The sequence below is a fragment of the Microcaecilia unicolor genome, chromosome 1, assembly GCF_901765095.1.
Source record: "Microcaecilia unicolor chromosome 1, aMicUni1.1, whole genome shotgun sequence".
In the NCBI taxonomy this organism is placed as follows: Eukaryota; Metazoa; Chordata; class Amphibia; order Gymnophiona; family Siphonopidae; genus Microcaecilia; species Microcaecilia unicolor.
In genome coordinates this window covers 302,907,909-302,929,656 of record NC_044031.1, presented here as the reverse complement: position 1 = coordinate 302,929,656, position 21,748 = coordinate 302,907,909, and the positions used below count along the sequence as shown (strand labels likewise).

At 47.8% G+C, this 21,748-nt stretch overlaps 1 protein-coding gene across 1 annotated transcript in view; it reads left to right on the top strand.

Moving 5' to 3' along the window:
• LOC115473053 (cytochrome P450 2D15-like) overlaps positions 1 to 21,748 on the top strand; it is a 131,653-nt gene that overhangs the window by 65,913 nt on the left and 43,992 nt on the right. The window contains exon 5 of the mRNA XM_030207680.1: positions 11,489 to 11,662. Coding sequence (XP_030063540.1) covers positions 11,489 to 11,662 — 174 coding nt within the window. The remainder of the gene's footprint in view (positions 1 to 11,488; positions 11,663 to 21,748) is intronic.

Sequence of the window (21,748 nt, the reverse complement as noted above, 5' to 3'; positions counted from 1 at the left end):
GTGTTCTAAATGTCATAGAGAACGTAATACCTTTATGCATGCATTCTGGAAATGTGCTCGAATAAAACAATTCTGGAGAATGATACAGAATTATATGGAACATCTTATAGGGCAGAGATTGCTCCCCTCTTGGAGAGGAGTGCTGTTGAACAAAAGGGATGCATATGGGATAGCAAACAGCCATGTAGAACTATTTTTATGCAAGGGATATGCAGTGGGGAAAAAGTGTATACTTAAATATTGGATGCAGGAAGACCCACCATCCTTTTGGTACTGGAGAAATAGGATACATGAATTAATGCTTTGGGAGGCTAGGACGGCTGTAGGTAATCCAAAAAAAAGAAAGGAGTTTATAAAAATATGGAGTAAATATTTGCAAAACATATCCCACAAAGCACGAAGTGCGGTGTTAAATAGACTTGGAGCGCCTTAACATTGGAGATGTTCAAGAGATGAGTATATCCAGAGGTATATGGATATAGTCCTGTAATAGATAATGGAGAAGAATAGAAGATATGAAGTAAAAAGATTATTGTAAAGGTGTCATCACCCCTGGGGAGGGGAGGGGGAGGGGGGAGGGGAGAAAATGATGATAGAAAAATACTGATGATACAGCTAAGATGTATGTAAACAACAGTAACCTATTCTTAGGTAAATGAAAGGTTTGAAATTATGGAATGTGTGTACAATGTTTATTGTCATCAATAAAAACCGTTGAAACATAAATACTGAGAAGAATGACCCAACTTCCAATCACAAGCATCCTTGGTTTTGCATACTTGGCTGGATTAAAAAATGTGGGTGAATTTCTTCAAACAGACAGCAAATATAAAAAGTTAAATTTTATTTTGGTACTGGAGAAATAGGTTCCATGAGCTAATGCTCTGGGAGGCCAGGGAGGCTTACGGTAACCCAAAGAAAAGAAAGATCTTTGTTAATTACCATGAAATAAGGAGATAAAGGTAAAGGAGTAAAATAAAGGGGAGGTTGGGAGGGGGAGGGGGAGGAAAGGATGTAAAATAATGATGATGATGTTAGACTAGATGCACATGTACAATTATGACATGACTGAATGTTTACAAAATGTTTGACTTTATTGGTTTTGTTTGACGTGGTACATCATTAATAAAAACCGTTGAAATATAACAAGGTTCAGAGTTCAGGAATCTGTATCGACTGTGCTCTCAGTATGAAATACCAGGTAAATGCAGTTATCAGGAAAGTAATAACTTCTAAAGAGATTAAATTTTTCTCATTCAGTTAGATTAAGGACCCTTTTACTAAAGTATAAAGTGTTGCATTTACCACATGATCAGTGCCCAAATTATGATGTTATAACTAAAGCCAGTGCTGTAATTATTGGAGGCATACCAAGCATCTTGCTCTACAGTTACCCCACAGAGAAAACCTTTCCTGTGCATTAATTGCATTTAAAGGTAGCATGGCAGAAGCCAGTCCCATGAATGTGGTAAGAGAGGTGAAGTCTTGCCAAGGTGTTCTACTGACAGGCCAGTGTGAAATAGACCCCTGTATCATCGGAGTCCTTCCCTCTGGAAATAAAGATCACAGAGCACTTTGAAACATGGCTAAAGGGATATGTACTAAAGAAAAACAAGTTTTGTTAGGGCAATTTTAGCAATTCTTAAGTGTTACAAGAGAAAAAATCTAGCACCTTTCCTATTTTGGCATTCACATACTGAAGTTTTCTAGCCTGCACCTGTCCTTATATTGGTGAAGCCATTGGAAAAGTTCAGTATCTCTGCCTCCATCTACTGATTGGGAAGGGACACAACCCATTGGTTTGGACTGGTCTAGTACCACTCAATGAAAGAAAATTAGCAGATATGAATATTTCTCCATAATGTATCAAATTTTAATTTTTTAAACAATAACGTAGTAAAGTATCAAAACAGTTTGACATTTGTGAAGACCTAACAGCAGTGTACTGAAATATATCTATATCATTTCATATAAAAATTGCACATACAATACTTTTCCTTTCAGGTAACAATATGTATTGGCTACTGATTGCCACTAGTCTAGTGGTTGAATATTACCAATATATAGATAGTTTTTTGTTGCCACCTTTGTTCCACCCTCCCTTCGCCCCTTGACTATATGTATAGTGCTGGACCGTTAGATGAATTTATGCCCTAATACTACATGCATAGGCTTTCAAAATCTATGGCTAAGGAAGTTGTACATTTTCCAGCCACCAGTAAATGTATAACCTTCTTTGACAATTGACATACTTTTTTTTTTTGATTTATAGAAGTCTTTATTGAACATTGTTAATCAAACACAACCAATAACCATCTTTACATAATACAAGTAGATTATACAATCTCACACCAGACCAGGTCATTTTAGTCAATGTAACAGGCAAACCAGCAGACAGAGTAACAATGTTATATTAGGAGCTCTGTATACTTCAAACTTTTAGTAACTTTTTCTTTTCAGTACTAAGACCCTTATACCCCCCCCCCCCCCTTCTTTCCCATATACCCTCCCTTCCTAACAAGCAAAAATACTATTTATTCTTTCAGTGCATAGTCCTGACACTAGATACAAACTCTTTAGAAAAGTTTTCCCATATGGATTGCCATCTACTCATCTGTTGTTTCCGTTCAGCCAGCAACCTCTCCATCTCATATATATATCTCAGCTTGGCAATCCATTTAGTTAGTGAAGGAACCCCTGCCTGCTTCCAATGGGCTGCTATAACCACCCTCGCAGCCCCCACTGCCTGCTGCACCAATATTTGTTGATGCGGTTTTAATCCAGGCGGCTTAGCAGTGAACAAAAATAACCCAGAGGACCAAGGGACCTCACAACCCACCCACTTCTGCAGCCTTCCTTGGACTGACTTCCAAAATGCACGAATTTTTACACAGCTCCACCACACGTGCCCCATAGTTCCCCGCTGACCGCATCCTCTCCAACACAACTCAGAGGTGTTAGGGAATATTCGTTGGATACGGTCCGGTGTGAGGTACCACCTAAACAGCACCTTCACTGCGTTTTCTTTGACTGGCACATGCGTAGACACACCTGTCGCCGCTCGCTCTATTCTCTCCCACTCGGTCTCCCCCAGGGTCACTCCCAGCTCCTTTTCCCATTTCGTCCTATGCAGAGTATAGCCAGGAGCCTGTGCTATAATATTTCGATACAGGTATCCAATCAGGCCCCGTGAAACTACAACTTTACTACATATCTCCTCCAAATTCAACCGCTTTCTTTGTAGTACTTGTCTAACAGCCTTTGTGTTAAGGAAATGGTGGACCTGACGATATGCAAAACCATCCCCCTCCGCAACAGAGTGTCTCTGCTGCAAAGTCGTGAACGGTAGCATGGAATCATTTTCAATTAATTGACCCCAAGTTCTCAATCCCTCACTGTACCACCTAGTAAAAGGTCCCATGATACTCCCAGGCAGAAACAGAGGATTAAATGCTATAGGCGCCATCTGAGTCAATACACAATGTCCCCCTGGAAATAGACTGTCCCAGTAATGGAAAGTGACACATATGGACGGGCACACCTCCTGTCCCAGAGCCCGAAAGGCCCCGGGCAACCACATAAGCGACCCCAGTGAGTGCTGCTCCAAAGATATCCATTGTCTGTCAGGATATTCATGAAACCATTCGATAGCGGCCTTCCCCTGAGCAGCCCGGTAGTACCAATAGAGATTTGGAACACCCAGCCCTCCCTTTTTCTTACTTTGATAAAGAAGCTGACGCGCTAAACGTGGACGCTTGCCTGCCCAGACGAATCGCACTAAAGAGTCTTGTAAAGAGGCAAGAAATCATCTGGGCATCAACACAGGCAGCGCTTGAAATAAATATAACAGCCTGGGCAGCACGTTCATTTTAACTACGGCTATCCTACCAAACCAGGAAAAATCTTGAGCTCCCCATCTTTCCAGGTCTGCCTTTATGGCATTACTCAACCCCTTGTAATTAGCCACAAATAACTCAGAGAGGTCCGATGTTATATTTACCCCTAAATATTTAATCCGCTTAGTAGCCCATCTAAAGGAAAACTCTGCCTTCAGGGAATCCACCTCCTCCGCCAAGAGTGTAACATTAAGGGCCTCGGACTTTGTCATATTGACTTTAAACCCCGACACAGCAGCATATTCTTCTATAAGACGCATCAGAATAGGGAAAGTAGTCAACGGGCGAGAAACGTAAAGCAAGATGTCATCTGCAAAAAGGGCCAACTTATGCAAGGTATCAGCTATTCGAACCCCTGAGATGCCCGGTTCGAGCCACATCTTTGAGGCAAATGGCTCCATGACCAGAGCAAACAAGAGCGGTGACAAAGGGCATCCTTGCCTAGTCCCCCTATGTAACATAAACAACTCTGAGTTACTCCCATTGACTCGTATACATGCCTTAGGAGCATCGTAAAATGCCTGGATCCACCTCCTAAATTGATGTCCAAACCCCATTACTTCCAACACTTTATACATGAATGGCCAATGGACTCTATCGAAAGCCTTCTCAGCGTCCAAACTAAGAAGGCACAAAGGTTTCCGGCTTCTCTTTGCCAAAAACATAAGATCTAGTGTACGCCTAATATTATCCATAGCTTTACGATGAGCCACGAATCCCACCTGGTCTGGGTGAATGAGCGTCGGCAACACTGGCGCAAGTCTATTCGCCAGCACCTTTGCCAGAATTTTGACATCTGCATTCAGAACCGAGATGGGCCTATAAGAACCACACTCGGCTGGGTCTTTCTCTGGTTTAGGCAACACCGCGATCCAGGCTTCCATCATAGATGGGGGTAACCTCTCCCCACCTCCCACTTGATTAAAGAGGTCAGCAAGTAATGGCGCCACTTCAGGGGCAAACTTTTTATAAAATTCGTTAGGGAGTCCATCCAACCCTGGAGATTTGCCAGATGGCAAACCTTTAATAGCCTCCTGCACCTCACTTGGAGTGACTGGCTCATCTAACAGTTCCCGATGCCCTTGAGCGAGGGAGGAAAGCTCACCATCTGCCAAATATGAGTCAATAGATTCCAAAGAAGGGGCAATCTCCTGGGCATATAATGCTTTATAATATTCCATAAAGCGTTTACGGATCTGTACTGATGTTGATACATTGTGCCTCTATCATCACGCACTTGCTTCACCGTACGATCCACCTTTTGTCTACGTAGCTTTATAGCAAGAAGACGGCCTGCCTTATTGGAGAATTCATAGGCTCCCACCCTACGCCTATCTTGCACCCAGCCAAGTTGTTCCGAGTATATAGAGTCCAGCATCATCCGCTCTTCTCGTAGCTGTTGGAAGACCTGAGGGGACCTCTGCGTCTTATGCTGCCTCTCAAGTTGTTGTATACGCTCCAGACAGCGTGCTATTTGTAACCTGCGCACTTTAGAACGCTTACTGGCGAGTTTTAAGAAATAACCCCGTGATACCGCCTTCATGGCGTCCCATACTATGGCGTGCGAGGGCACAGAGTCTATATTAAGCTCCAAGTACTCCTTCAACATTTCTCGATAGCCCACCCCCACCTCTGACTCCTGCAATAGACTAGTGTTCAAGGCCCATCTCCTATCTTTGATTTCAGCCCGTATACTTGGCAAGGATACCCACAAGGGAGCATGATCTGAAATAGTCGCACTGCCCAACCCCGCGGTCGGCCCCCTCTCTACCAACGCAACATCCACAAATATATAGTCTATACGCGAATATGAATCATGAACACCCGAATGAAATGTATAGTCCCTCTCCCCCATATGTGTCAGTCTCCATAGGTCCAAGGTTCCCAAGGAATGTACCAAAGAGTCAAGAGCTAATGTCTCTTTTTTCCCCCCTTCAGATTTGGCATTTCCAGAACGATCCAAGTTGGGATTCATAACTGCATTAAAGTCACCCCCCAGTATTAGGGAGCCCTTTACAAACCCCGCCAATGAGTTCTTTACCTTAGCAAAAAACTCTACCTGCCCATTGTTGGGAGCATACACAGAAGCTATCGTCAAGTCCACCTGCTGAATTTGGACATGCATGAAGATAAAACGCCCTCCCGGATCTTTCTTAACTTGTAATACCTGCGCCCCCACCGATGAGTGTAACATGATCGCCACTCCACATGTTTTTGAAGCTGCCATGGAAGCACAGTAGACCCCAGGGTAACCCGAGCAGGACAGAAGCCTTTCATACTTACGGTTGAGGTGTGTCTCTTACATAAGTACATAAGTAGTGCCATACTGGGAAAGACCAAAGGTCCATCTAGCCCAGCATCCTGTCACCGACAGTGGCCAATCCAGGTCAAGGGCACCTGGCACGCTCCCCAAACGTAAAAACATTCCAGACAAGTTATACCTAAAAATGAGGAATTTTTCCAGTCCATTTAATAGCGGTCTATGGACTTGTCCTTTAGGAATCTATCTAACCCCTTTTTAAACTCCGTCAAGCTAACCGCCCGTACCACGTTCTCCGGCAATGAATTCCAGAGTCTAATTACACGTTGGGTGAAGAAAAATTTTCTCCGATTCGTTTTAAATTTACCACACTGTAGCTTCAACTCATGCCCTCTAGTCCTAGTATTTTTGGATAGCGTGAACAGTCGCTTCACATCCACCCGATCCATTCCACTCATTATTTTATACACTTCTATCATATCTCCCCTCAGCCGTCTCTTCTCCAAGCTGAAAAGCCCTAGCCTTCTCAGCCTCTCTTCATAGGAAAGTCGTCCCATCCCCACTATCATTTTCGTCGCCCTTCGCTGTACCTTTTCCAATTCTACTATATCTTTTTTGAGATACGGAGACCAGTACTGAACACAATACTCCAGGTGCGGTCGCACCATGGAGCGATACAACGGCATTATAACATCCGCACACCTGGACTCCATACCCTTCTTAATAACACCCAACATTCTATTCGCTTTCCTAGCCGCAGCAGCACACTGAGCAGAAGGTTTCAGCGTATCATCGACGACGACACCCAGATCCCTTTCTTGATCCGTAACTCCTAACGCGGAACCTTGCAAGACGTAGCTATAATTCGGGTTCCTCTTACCCACATGCATCACTTTGCACTTGTCAACATTGAACTTCATCTGCCACTTGCACGCCCATTCTCCCAGTCTCGCAAGGTCCTCCTGTAATCGTTCACATTCCTCCTGCGACTTGACGACCCTGAATAATTTTGTGTCATCGGCGAATTTAATTACCTCACTAGTTATTCCCATCTCTAGGTCATTTATAAATACATTAAAAAGCAACGGACCCAGCACAGACCCCTGCGGGACCCCACTAACTACCCTCCTCCACTGAGAATACTGGCCACGCAATCCTACTCTCTGCTTCCTATCTTTCAACCAGTTCTTAATCCATAATAATACCCTACCTCCGATTCCATGACTCTGCAATTTCTTCAGGAGTCTTTCGTGCGGCACTTTGTCAAACGCCTTCTGAAAATCCAGATATACAATATCAACCGGCTCCCCATTGTCCACATGTTTGCTTACCCCCTCAAAAAAATGCATTAGATTGGTGAGGCAAGACTTCCCTTCACTAAATCCGTGCTGACTTTGTCTCATCAGTCCATGTTTTTGTATATGCTCTGCAATTTTATTCTTAATAATAGCCTCCACCATCTTGCCCGGCACCGACGTCAGACTCACCGGTCTATAATTTCCCGGATCTCCTCTGGAACCTTTCTTAAAAATCGGAGTAACATTGGCTACCCTCCAGTCTTCCGGTATTACACTCGATTTTAGGGACAGATTGCATATTTCTAACAGTAGCTCCGCAAGTTCATTTTTTAGTTCTATTAATACTCTGGGATGAATACCATCAGGTCCCGGTGATTTACTACTCTTCAGCTTGCTGAACTGACCCATTACATCCTCCAAGGTTACAGAGAATTTGTTTAGTTTCTCCGACTCCCCCGCTTCAAATATTCTTTCCGGCACCGGTGTCCCCCCCAAATCCTCCTCAGTGAAGACCGAAGCAAAGAATTCATTTAATTTCTCCGCTACGGCTTTGTCCTCCTTGATCGCCCCTTTAACACCATTTTCGTCCAGCGGCCCAACCGACTCTTTGGCCGGTTTCCTGCTTTTAATGTATCTAAAAAAGTTTTTACTATGTATTTTTGCTTCCAACGCTAATTTCTTGCAAGAGAACCACGTGCGGCTGGAGCTGCTGCAACTCTTTATATAGCTTTTGCCGCTTTTGAGGCATATTTAGGCCCTTCACATTATAAGATAATACCTTTAAGTCCATACTCATCATCTATTATAACGAATACTTACATCCTGAGTATGTTGCATTAATTCACCAATCCCAGCAACTATGTTTCCCGTAACCAGCATCAGACCTACCCCTTGCACCCTACCTCTTCTCTCCCGCTCCCACCTCTGTTCTCTCTTTCTTGTTCCCTCCCTCTGCCCCCCCTCCAATAGAGGACTCCATGAAACCCTCCCCCCTCCCTTCTCTTCCCCCTCCATTTCCTCCCCCCCGCCATCCACCCACCAGTCAGTGTCAGCCGACACTGAATGGGATTACAGAGAAAGCAAGCTACAGACCCGAAAAGCCACCCTTCACCCCCCCCCCCCCCCCGCAACAATCACACACCCCAACTTTGATATACCTTTAGCAAATTCTACCAATTCACCCACTACCCATCCACCATGTCAATTATATTACCATCTGAGCATAAACCAGTGTCCAAACTGAAGAGCATGTCCCAGAACATTTGAACTGAGTTTTACAGCAGACTAGCGCTAAACACCTCAGTCACGTTACTTAGGGGCCTTCTGCCCGACTCTCTTCCATTTCTGTAATTTTGCTTTCGTGGACGATGCCATCTCCGTTGGCGGAGTCGCTACGCTTGTCAGACCCGCTTCGTGAAGGCTCTTCCATGCGTCCGCTACCCGGCGAAACCGGAACTGTTTACCTTTTAGTTCGAAACATACCGCAAAAGGGAAACTCCAGCGGTAGGCAACCTTCTCCTTCTGCAAAATCTCCAGGACCGGCTTCATTGCCCTTCTCTGAGCCAAAGTATATAATGATAGATCCTGGAAGACAGTTACTCGCGAATCTTTGTATTCCAATGTGTTACTTTGGCGAGCCCGTTGCCAGACTCAGTCCTTGAAGGTGTATGATGCGAAGCGCACCACTATGTCTCGTGGCCGGTTTCCCACTGCTTTGCCCAGCGAGCGGTGCGCTCGCTCGATCATCATTTCGGCAGAAGCACAGGTCTCACCCAGAATTTGTTCGCACAAGGTGCGTATGACAACCGGGACGTCCTCTCCGCCGCTGCTCTCCGGTACCCCACGAAATCTCAAATTTTGTCGACGACCCCGGTTTTCGAGGTCGTCCATTTTATATTGTAAATCCTCGGCTTGCTCTGCTAACTGAGAAATGCGTGTTTCCATCGCCGCACTTGTTTCAGCCTGTTCTTCCGTTCGTTCCTCCAGGGCCTCCACGCGGCCACCCAGCTCCCGTAAGTCAAGGCTGATGGCGTCCACGTGTTCCAGGATTTCCAAACGGGAAGCCTTAATTTCTTCCCGTATCGCTTCTAGGCATCTGGTTAAGTCTTTAGAGTTAGATTTCTTTTTTTGTGTTGCTTCGTTGATCCACTTGAGAGGACGCTGTATCTGAGTCGGACGATCTCCGTGGCTCCGGGGACGCATGGCGGGACAGGCCCTTCGCCAACTGCCGAGTGGAATGCCTCTCCCCCTCTCGATGCTGCTGCCCCGATAATTTGCTCATCGTGATCCGCAAAGCTCACTCTCTTCTGCCAAGCGAAGAAACAGCAATATTAGGGTGGATGGGCACGGATAGTGGCTCAATGGTGCGGGAAAGTGCAGGAGCTAGATGTTCAGGCAGCCATCTAGCCTCGTGACGTCACTTCCTCCCCGACATACTTTTAAAGTCTAATTTTATGACACAACACCTAGATTTGGAGGTGGGGAAGGCACCTATGTGTTTTTATAAAATACTAATACAAATACTGCAGAAATCACATGATAAAATGTACTTGGGAACCAGTATAAATAAATGTATAAGTGTACAATAGGCAGGATCATATGTATTTTACATCTATAAACAAGGGTGGATTATCCTATTGGAGATTGGGCATCCCCCGGTGAGCCACTGATATGAACACAGTGCAGCAATACATCCTCTCTGAGCCTGCCTTCTTAAAGTTCCAGGGTCTGCGTACCAGCAGTATAAAAAATGGCTACCAGTCCATGTGACCCTGTGCCTTTAACAGGGCAGTCGCAGACAGGACCTGCTATTTCTGCATTCTGTTTACATCAATTATAGGCATGGTTCAAGCAGTGATGAGGCCAGGACAAGGCGAAACAGAGGATACATCATCAAGGTTAAGTGGGAAGAGGGAAAGAGAGAGAAACTGAGAAGAAAGGAAGGGCTGGGGACAGGAGCCTCATGTCCAGGCTCATTGTTGACCACAGTTCACCCCTGTGTATAAATCGTATCTCCACCCAGAATATGCCTATATCAAACATGCATACAGGTATGTGAAATCTTGCCATCGTACATACTTATATGTATGGGATAATTTTATAAGAGGCATTATACATATATATTGGCATATACATGCAAAAATATCCTTATACATTTACACCCTTAGTGGCAATATTCAACCACTAAATCAGGAGTGGGCAACCTCGGTCCTCGAGGGCCGCAACCCAGTCAGGTTTTCAAGATTTCCCCAATGAATATGCATGAGATCCATTTGCATATACTGCCTCCAGAGTATGCAAATAGATCCGTGCATATTCATTGGGGAAATCTTGAAAACTTGACTGGGTTAAGGCCCTCAAGGGCCGAGGTTGCCCACCCCTGCTCTAAATGGATAATAAGTTCTGTATTTAATTTAGGGCTGTTATACTAAACAGATAGAGCCGGCAAGGTTGCTGTACTATATAGATGGTAAAACTGCACTATGTGGATGGTAAAGCTGAATGTCCGTATTAAGTTAAATTCAGATGCTGGCATTTAACTTAAAGTATGGTCACCTTGCCAGCTGAATATTTAGCCCATAGGTTTTTGGGTTTTTTTAGCTTGTCTCCTTAGTTAGTTTTCCTGCATGTCTGGTTTTGTAAAATCTGGCACTGATGCATGAACAAAAATTTTAGGTCTATTTTTTTTTTAAGTTTTAGTGTATATAAGGTTATACTGTTTAAGGGAGGGGCGAAGTTAGTGCACTTTAATATCTATTTTGGGTTTTATAGGTTGGGATGGTTTAATTGTTGTATATTGCTGCATTTGAATGGAATTAAATGTATTGGTACGTACACGTTTAAAGCTCCAATGAAGCTGATCTTTTTTTTTTTTAACATGTTCCTTTGTAAAATGGCTGTTCTCATTGGATATGCTGAAAACTACACATTCACTGTTCTGTCTTTGGATGTCTGTTAACATCTCAATATTATTTATACCCACTGAAGGGTTCAGCTCTTTTATTCACTTTATTTTATACATTTTTACTCTCCAGTTTCTTACCGTGTTTCCCTCTTTAAAGTACATCCCAGGAGTTGGAAAAAAAATGTTTGAGTGTCATGCCGAATTAATTAAACTCCTAAAAGAGCTTATTGACGAGCACAAGGTGAGCTTGGACCCAGCCCAACAAAGGGATTTCATTGATGCTTACCTAGAGGAAATAGAGAAGGTAAGAATCAGAATAACTGTATTTATCCACTGTAGGCTTGTATTGTGGTGTTTTGTCAATGCATCATCAAAGCCCATTTAACCATTAGGCAGCTTCTGGGGACAAAGATCAGCTGCAGAGTAAAAGAACAGGTCCTGACAGCCACCTGTACTCAAAGATCTATCAGTATGCCCCTTTACCCACAGGGAGGATAGACAATTTTCAAATAGCCATTTACCCAGGTAAGTAGCTTTTTAAAATTGCTTTCATTCTAGGTGTGAGCATATATATATGTGCTGTATATGAAATAATGTTTAATGTTAAAAGTATGGGGGTAGACTCAAGAAAGGGAGCCATAAGTTAGATGCAAAAAAATTGAGTTCTAAGCAAGTATTCCATGACAGCAAAGTAAGGGTGCTGAAGCCGTTACTGACTACTAGAGTAGGTTAGTATTTGCATGAGCATTTATTCCATATCAAAGGCCAATGCTCGTCCCTGAATAATGTCAGTTGCATGCATAACTGACAGTGTTATATAAAAGTAGCGCATAAGTGCCTGACACACCCCTGATACCCATGTCCCTCCCATGTTAATGCCTCCTTTGTGGTTACACACTATAGAACTTAGGCGCTAAGGAGAAAATTCTATAAACGACACTGAATGTCATTCTATAACGGATGTTGTGGGATTGATGCCCTTTATAGAATTGCGCGTAGCACTGGAATTCACATTCAACTTTGGGCGCAAGGAGTTACATTGACTGAAACCAGGGGTAAATCCCAGCATGCAAGTTGAGTGTGGATCCCCTAAATTCAATAACTGCGTTCATTTTAAGGGAATGCCCCTTGCCTGCCAATGATCACTTGTTTACTCCTACCTGGGTAGGTTATATACCCGGCTGTTTATTCCCATTTCTAGGAGAGGCCAAGGGAAAGAAATCCACACACACTACTGATAGGTCTATAGTATATAGCAAAGGCCTTTGTGGAAAGAGCCCCACATCTCGGTCAGTGAATTTACACAGGACTGTCTCAGCTCCACTCAAGCTCCTTGCCCCTTTATTGAAAAACATTACAGCATGAATTAATTGGGCAGCAGGTTTACATCACAAATCATGGGACACAAACTCTGAAAAATTATTGGTTAGGTTATATTCTGCTTACAGTATATTATATTCTTCTTATCATCAACAAAGTTCAACAACCACCTCACCAATTCCAGTAAAGTCCCTGGTTATTGTAAGATTTACAAGAATAAAGTACTCTGCTTAGAACTGGCCCACATTATTTTCTGCTTACATCTGCAATGTTCTTAAGGATCAAGGGATTACAAAAGGCTAAGGCATAGATGTACATAAACAACCTAGTTTTTTTCTTCTTTATTTCTGCTTGCATAGGTTAATTTTGGTACTTTCCAACATCTGCTCTGGTTCTTAGGTGCATGGCATAGCTTACACAACTTATTGAGCCAGTATATGTCCCATTTCATATTATTCTTTTATTACGTTATTTAACCCTTGATACTCCTAATAGTCCCCTCTGGACCGGGGGGGGGGGGGGCACCATTATTTTCATATATATCCTTATTATCATCAGCCCATGCCCCATTCCATGGCTATGCCACTTTTGCAGATTTGCACGGAACACTTACATAGTAACGTGGAGGGGCATAATCGAACGCGAACGCCTATCTCCATGGGCGTCTGTGTCCGAAAACGGGTACGTGAAGAGGCGGGACAGACCGTATTTTCAAAAAATGGGCGTTTTTAGTTTCCATTATCGCTAAAAAAAAACCAAACAAACGCCCAGCTCAAAAACGTCCTAATCTGAGCCATTTGGTCGTGGGAGGGGCCACGATTCGTAGTACACTCGCCCCCCTGATATGCCAGGACACCAACTGGGCACCCTAGAGGTCAGTGCGGTGGACTTCAGAAACAGCTCCCACATGCATAGCTCCCTTACCACGGGTGCTGAGCCCCCAACCCCCTCCCCCAAAACCCACTACCCACAAATGTACAACACTACCATAGCTCTTAGGGGTGAAGGGGGCACCTACATGTGGGTACAGTGGGTTTTGGAGGCCTCCCATTTACCAGCACAAGTGTTACAGGTAGGGGGGGATGGGCCTGGGGCCACCTGGCTGAAGTGCACTGCGGTACCCACTAAAAGTGCTCCAGGGACCTGCATACACGCAGCCCTCTAGGACTTGTTGCTGCTATATAACCTTGGCACACCAGTTGACACCTGAAGTCTAATCTCTCCGAAAACGTCCTTTATTGGAATAAGCACGTTTACTCACAGTTAACTGCTTTTCACAGGTTGTGCCCCACTGGCAACGAGTCTCCCTGGTACTGAGATTAGCAGTAGGTCAGAGCTGGCAGAATGCTGTACAATGCCCTCTTTCAGCCACATTCAAGGTAAGAACTAAGTTCTGTAACGTGGCTAACACATGAAAGGGATCTAAAACTGGCTTCTCCGAGGACAAGCAGGCTGCTTGTTCTCACTGATGGGTTGACGTCCTCGGCAGCCCCCTCCATCGGAAAGTTTACTAGCAAAGGCCTTTGCTAGTCCTCGCGCGCCCATGCGCACCGCGCATGCGCGGCCGTCTTCCCGCCCGAAACCGGCTCGAGCCGGCCAGTCTTCTTTCGTCCGCACTCGGTACGGTCATGTTACGCCGTTCGTGCCCCAGAGAGTCGACCTCGCGCGTCCTTTTCGACGTGTTTTTGTCCTTTTTTCCTTGAAAAAGTTCAGGAAGCGCTCCGGTAGTGTTCCGGAAGACCCTTTCGGGTTTTCTGCCCTTCCCGTATTTCTCAGTTTTTGCCCCGTAAGTTTTCTTTCGTTGTCGGGGTAGGCCTCTTTTGGCCTCGGTCGAGATTTTTCTCCCTCTAAATTTTGGTGCTTCAATTTTCGCCATTTCGGCTTTTGATTTCGCCGGCGTGATTTTTCCGCCCATGACATCGAAGCCTTCCAGCGGCTTCAAGAAGTGCACCCAGTGCGCCCGGGTAATCTCGCTCACTGATAGGCACTCTGCGTGTCTTCAGTGTCTAGGGGCCCAGCACCGCCCTCAGAACTGCAGTCTGTGTTCCCTGTTACAAAGGCGGACTCAGGTAGCGAGATTAGCCCAGTGGAACGTTTTGTTCTCGGGCTCTTCGTCGGCATCGGCACCGGAGGCATCGAGTGCATCGACGTCGTCAGCGTCCGGACCATCTTCCTTGGCTGCCGCTCCATCGACTGCATCGAGGCATCGGACCTCTGCATCGGCGCCGAGGCATCGGGCGACTGTATCTACGTCGGTGGTACCGAGACTTCGTCTGCTGATGTCGTCGGACGGAGGTGCATCGTCAGGAGTGCAGGTGAGGGCTGTCCATTCCCCTGCTGGTGGCGGTGAGCCTTCGGGTGGGTCTCCTCCTACCCTGAGGGCTCCTGCGGTACAGCCCCCCCGGGATCGACCCTCTTCGGTCTCGGCCCCGAGGAAGCGACGGATGGATTCTACGTCCTCCTCGTCGGTGCCGGGGAGCTCCGGTGACATGCTTCGGAAGAAGTCGAAGAAGCATCGACACCGGTCTCCTCCCCATATCGGCACCGAGAGCTCTGGGTCGCCGAGGGATTCGGCACCCAGCAGGCATCGGCACCGAGAGGACCGCTCACCCTCTGTTCAGGAGGTGTCGATGCGCTCCACTCTGGACAGCCCGGGACAGCCTCCTCGCCCGGAACAGGTTCTGGCGTCGACGCCTGCATCGGCCTCTCAGCCTTTCTCTGCAGCCGCTCTAAACGAGAGCCTCCGGGCCGTTCTCCCAGAGATTCTGGGAGAGCTGTTGCGCCCTACCCCTCCGGTACCGGCGGTGCTTGCGCCTCCGGTACCGTCGAGCGTGGCGCCGGCTGGCCCATCGCCCAGGTTGAGGTCCCCGACGTCGACCGCGGCCACCTCCCAGGAAGGCTCCCCGACTACGTCGGCGGAGGGAGCTTCGCCGATGCGGGCGAGGGAGTCTACCTCTCGACGCCCCCACCGTGGACGGGGTTCCACCGAGTCGAGCAGGGCGAGGTTGCAGACACAGGTTCGTGAACTTGTGTCTGACACCGAGGGTGAGGCCTCGTGGGAGGAAGAGGAGGACCCCAGATATTTCTCTGACGAGGAGTCTGAGGGTCTTCCTTCTGATCCCACTCCCTCTTCTGAGAGACAGCTTTCTCCTCCCGAGAGTCTGTCTTTTGCTTCCTTTGTCCGGGAGATGTCTACGGCCATCCCCTTCCTGGTGGTTGTGGAGGACGAGCCCAGGGCTGAAATGTTTGAGCTCCTGGACTATCCTTCTCCACCTAAGGAAGCGTCCACTGTTCCCTTGCACCATGTCCTGAAAAAGACATTGCTTGCGAACTGGACCAAGCCACTAAGTAATCCCCACATTCCCAAGAAGATTGAGTCCCAGTACCGGATCCATGGGGACCCAGAGCTGATGCGCACTCAGTTGCCTCATGACTCTGGAGTTGTGGATCTGGCCCTAAAGAAGGCTAAGAGTTCTAGGGAGCATGCTTCGGCGCCCCCGGGCAAAGACCCTAGAACCTTAGACTCCTTTGGGAGGCAGGCCTACCATTCTTCTATGCTCGTGGCCAAGATCCAGTCTTACCAGCTCTACACGAGCATACACATGCGGAACAATGTGCGGCAGTTGGCGGGCTTGGTTGATGCTCTTCCCCCTGAGCAAGCCAAGCCTTTTCAGGAGGTGGTCAGGCAGCTGAAGGCGTGCAGAAAATTCCTGGCCAGAGGAGTTTATGACACTTTTGATGTTGCGTCCAGGGCCGCTGCTCAAGGTGTGGTGATGCGCAGGCTCTCATGGCTGCGTGCCGCCGACCTGGAGAATAGACTCCAGCAGCGGATTGCGGACTCGCCTTGCCGTGCGGACAACATTTTTGGAGAAAAAGTCGAGCAGGTGGTAGAGTCTCTCCACCAGCGGGACACCGCATTCGACAAGTTCTCCCGCCGGCAGCCTTCAGCCTCTACCTCTACAGGTAGAAGATTTTTCGGGGGAAGGAAGACTGGTCCCTATGCTTCTGGTAAGCGTAGGTTCAATCCTCCTTCCCGACAGCCTGCGGCCCAGGCTAAGCCCCAGCGCGTTCGCTCTTGTCAGCAGCGTGCGCCTCAGCAAGGCCCCGCGGCTCCCCAGCAAAAGCAAGGGGCGAGCTTTTGACTGGCTCCAGCAGAGCATAGCCGACATCCAAGTGTCAGTGCTGGGCGACCTGCCGGTCGGGGGGAGGTTGAAAGCTTTTCACCAAAGGTGGCCTCTCATAACCTCCGATCAGTGGGTTCTCCAAATAGTCCGGCAAGGATACACCCTCAATTTGGCATCAAAACCTCCAAATTGTCCACCGGGGGCTCAGTCTTACAGCTTCCAACACAAGCAGGTACTTGTAGAGGAACTCTCCGCCCTTCTCAGCACCAATGCGGTCGAGCCCGTGCCATCCGGGCAAGAAGGGCTGGGATTCTATTCCAGGTACTTCCTTGTGGAAAAGAAAACAGGGGGGATGCGTCCCATCCTAGACCTAAGGGCCCTGAACAAATATCTCGTAAAAGAAAAGTTCAGGATGCTTTCCCTGGGCACCCTTCTCCTCATGATTCAGCAAAACGATTGGCTATGCTCTCTGGACTTGAAGGATGCCTACACACACATCCCGATACTGCCAGCTCACAGACAGTATCTGCGATTTCAGTTGGGCACACGCCACTTCCAGTACTGTGTGCTACCCTTTGGGCTCACCTCTGCGCCCAGGGTGTTCACAAAGTGCCTAGCTGTGGTAGCAGCGGCACTTCGCAGGCTGGGGGTGCACGTGTTCCCATATCTCGACGATTGGCTGGTGAAGAACACATCCGAGGCAGGAGCCCTGCAGTCCATGCAGATGACTATTCGCCTCCTGGAGCTACTGGGGTTTGTGATAAATTACCCAAAGTCCCATCTTCTCCCAGTGCAGAAACTCGAATTCATAGGAGCCCTGCTGGATTCTCGGACGGCTCGTGCCTATCTCCCAGAGGCGAGAGCCAACAACTTGTTGTCCCTCGTCTCGCGGGTGCGTGCGTCCCAGCAGATCATAGCTCGGCAGATGTTGAGATTGCTGGGCCACATGGCCTCCACAGTTCATGTGACTCCCATGGCCCGCCTTCACATGAGATCTGTTCAATGGACCCTAGCCTCCCAGTGGTATCAGGCCACTGGGGGTCTAGAGGACGTGATCCACCTGTCCACGAGTTTTCTCAAATCCCTGTATTGGTGGACGATTTTCTCCAATTTGACTGGGACGTCCCTTCCAAATTCCTCAGCCACAAAAAGTGCTGACCACGGATGCGTCTCTCCTGGGATGGGGAGCTCATGTCGATGGGCTTCACACCCAAGGAAGTTGGTCCCTCCAAGAACGCAATCTACAGATCAATCTTCTGGAGTTGCGAGCGATCTGGAACGCTCTGAAGGCTTTCAGAGATCGGCTGTCCCACCAAATTATCCAAATTCAGACAGACAACCAGGTTGCCATGTACTATGTCAACAAGCAGGGGGGCACCGGATCTCGCCCCCTGTGTCAGGAAGCCGTCAGCATGTGGCTCTGGGCTCGCCGTCAAGGCATGGTGCTCCAAGCCACATATCTGGCTGGCGTAAACAACAGTCTGGCCGACAGACTGAGCAGGATTATGCAACCTCACGAGTGGTCGCTCAACTCCCGAGTGGTGCGCCACATCTTCCAAGCGTGGGGCACCCCCTTGGTGGATCTCTTCGCATCTCGAGCGAACCACAAAGTCCCTCAGTTCTGTTCCAGGCTTCAGGCCTCCGGCAGACTAGCATCGGATGCCTTCCTCCTGGATTGGGGGGAGGGCCTGCTGTATGCTTATCCTCCCATCCCTCTGGTGGGGAAGACTTTGTTGAAACTCAAGCAAGACCGAGGCACCATGATTCTGATTGCTCCCTTTTGGCCGCGTCAGATCTGGTTCCCCCTTCTTCTGGAGTTATCCTCCGAAGAACAGTGGAGATTGGAGTGTTTTCCGACCCTCATCACACAGGACGAGGGGGCGCTTCTGCATCCCAACCTCCAGTCTCTGGCTCTCACGGCCTGGATGTTGAGGGCGTAGACTTTGCCTCTTTGGGTCTGTCAGAGGGTGTCTCCCGCATCTTGCTTGCTTCCAGGAAAGACTCCACTAAGAGAAGTTACTTCTTCCATTGGAGGAGGTTTGCCGTCTGGTGTGACAGCAAGGCCCTAGATCCTCGCTCTTGTCCTACACAGACCCTGCTTGAATACCTTCTGCACTTGTCTGAGTCTGGTCTCAAGACCAACTCTGTAAGGGTTCACCTTAGTGCAATCAGTGCATACCATTACCGTGTGGAAGGTAAGCCGATCTCAGGACAGCCTTTAGTTGTTCGCTTCATGAGAGGTTTGCTTTTGTCAAAGCCCCCTGTCAAGCCTCCTACAGTGTCATGGGATCTCAATGTCGTTCTCACCCAGCTGATGAAACCTCCTTTTGAGCCACTGAATTCCTGCCATCTGAAGTACTTGACCTGGAAGGTCATTTTCTTGGTGGCAGTTACTTCAGCTCGTAGAGTCAGTGAGCTTCAGGCCCTGGTAGCCCAGGCCCCGTACACCAAATTTCATCATAACAGAGTAGTCCTCCGCACTCACCCTAAGTTCCTGCCAAAGGTTGTGTCGGAGTTCCATCTGAACCAGTCAATTGTCTTGCCAACATTTTTTCCCCGTCCTCATTCCTGCCCTGCTGAACGTCAGCTGCACACATTGGACTGCAAGAGAGCATTGGCCTTCTATCTGGAGCGGACACAGCCCACCAGACAGTCCGCCCAATTGTTTGTTTCTTTTGACCCCAATAGGAGGGGAGTGGCTGTAGGGAAACGCACCATATCCAATTGGCTAGCAGATTGCATTTCCTTCACTTACGCCCAGGCGGGGCTGGCTCTTGAGGGTCATGTCACGGCTCATAATGTTAGAGCCATGGCTGCGTCGGTAGCCCACTTGAAGTCAGCCTCCATTGAAGAAATTTGCAAAGCTGCGCCGTGGTCATCTGTCCACACATTCACATCTCATTACTGCCTGCAGCAGGACACCCGACGCGACAGTCGGTTCGGGCAGTCAGTTCTTCAGAACCTGTTTGGGCTTTAGGATCCAACTCCACCCCCCGAGGGCCCTGTTTGTTCTGTTCCAGGCTGCACTCTCAGTTAGTTGGTAAATTTTTTAGGTCAATCTCATTAATGTCCTCGCCGTTGGAGGCCCAATTGACCATGGTTGTTGTTTTGAGTGAGCCTGGGGGCTAGGGATACCCCATCAGTGAGAACAAGCAGCCTGCTTGTCCTCGGAGAAAGCGAATGCTACATACCTGTAGAAGGTATTCTCCGAGGACAGCAGGCTGATTGTTCTCACAAACCCGCCCGCCTCCCCTTTGGAGTTGAGTCTTCCCTTGAAGTGTATTGTCTTGCTACATACTGGACTGGCCGGCTCGAGCCGGTTTCGGGCGGGAAGACGGCCGCGCATGCGCGGTGCGCATGGGCGCGCGAGGACTAGCAAAGGCCTTTGCTAGTAAACTTTCCGATGGAGGGGGCTGCCGAGGACGTCAACCCATCAGTGAGAACAATCAGCCTGCTGTCCTCGGAGAATACCTTCTACAGGTATGTAGCATTCGCTTTACAAACATGGCCACTACCTCATGGACTACCGGAAACAAAACTGGACACACTCTGACCCAGTAGGCAGGGGCAAAAGCACCATGGGAGAAGAGCCTACCAACTACCAACATCGTGAGACTGTAACAAAAGCTAATGAAATCACGGAGCCCAATACCCTACACCCACCACAATGCAATGCTGATGTGACCCTGTAGTGCACCCGAGAGCCACATCTGACCCAGGGAAAGGCTGTGAGAGGATTGAACACATTCTGCTGTCATGGAGGTGGGTACGGCATTTGAGGCTGGCATAGAGGCTGGAAAAAAAGTTTTTAAAGTGGGGGGTTTTTTGGTTGGAGGGGGTTAGTGACCACTGGGGGAGTCTGGGGAGGTCATCCCCGATTCCCTCCAGTGGTCATCTGGGCAGTTAGGGCACTTTTTTGGGACTTGTTCGTGAAAAAAAAGGGTCCAAAAAAAGTGACCCAAAATCGCGGTAAAAAGGCTTTCGATTATACCGATTTGGGCGCCTTTGCGAGAAAAACGCCCATCTCCCGATTTGGGTTGAAATATAGGCGTTTTTCTCTTTCGATTATAAGCTGGATAGTAACGTAGTAGATGACGGCAGAAAAAGACCTGCACGGTCCATCCAGTCTGCCCAACAAGATAAACTCATATGTGCTACTTTTTGTGTATACCTTACCTTGATTTGTATCTGTCATTTTCAGGGCACAGACCGTATAAGTCTGCCCAGCACTATCCCTGCCTCCCAACCACCGGCTCTGGGACAGACCGTATAAGTCTGCCCAGCAATATCCTCGCCTCCCACCACCGGCTCTGCAACCTAATCTCAGCTAAGCTTCTGAGGATCCATTCCCTCGGAACAGGATTCCTTTATATTTATCCCACGCATGCTTGAATTCCGTTACCGTTTTCCTCTCCACCACCTCCCGTGGGAGATCATTCCAAGCATCCACCACTCTCTCTGTGAAAAAATACTTCCTGACATTTTTCTTGAGTCTGCCCCCCTTCAATCTCATATCGTGCCCTCTAGTTCTACTGCCTTCCCATCTCCGGAAAAGGTTCGTTTGCGGATTAATACCTTTCAGATATTTGAACGTCTGTATCATATCACCCCTGTTTCTCCTTTCCTCCAGGGTATACATGTTCAGGTCAGCAAGTCTCTCCTCATACGTCTTGTAACGCAAATCCCGTACCATTCTCGTAGCTTTTCTTTGCACCGCTTCAATTCTTTGTACATCCTTAGCAAGATACAGCCTCCAGAACTGAACACAATACTCCAGGTGGGGCCTCACCAACGACTTATACAGGGGCATTAAAACCTCTTTTCTTCTGCTGGTCACTCCCCTCTCTATACAGCCTAGCAACCTTCACGGCCACCGCCTTGTCACACTGTTTTGTCGCCTTCAGATCCTCAGATACTATCACCCCAAGATCCCTCTCCCTGTCGGT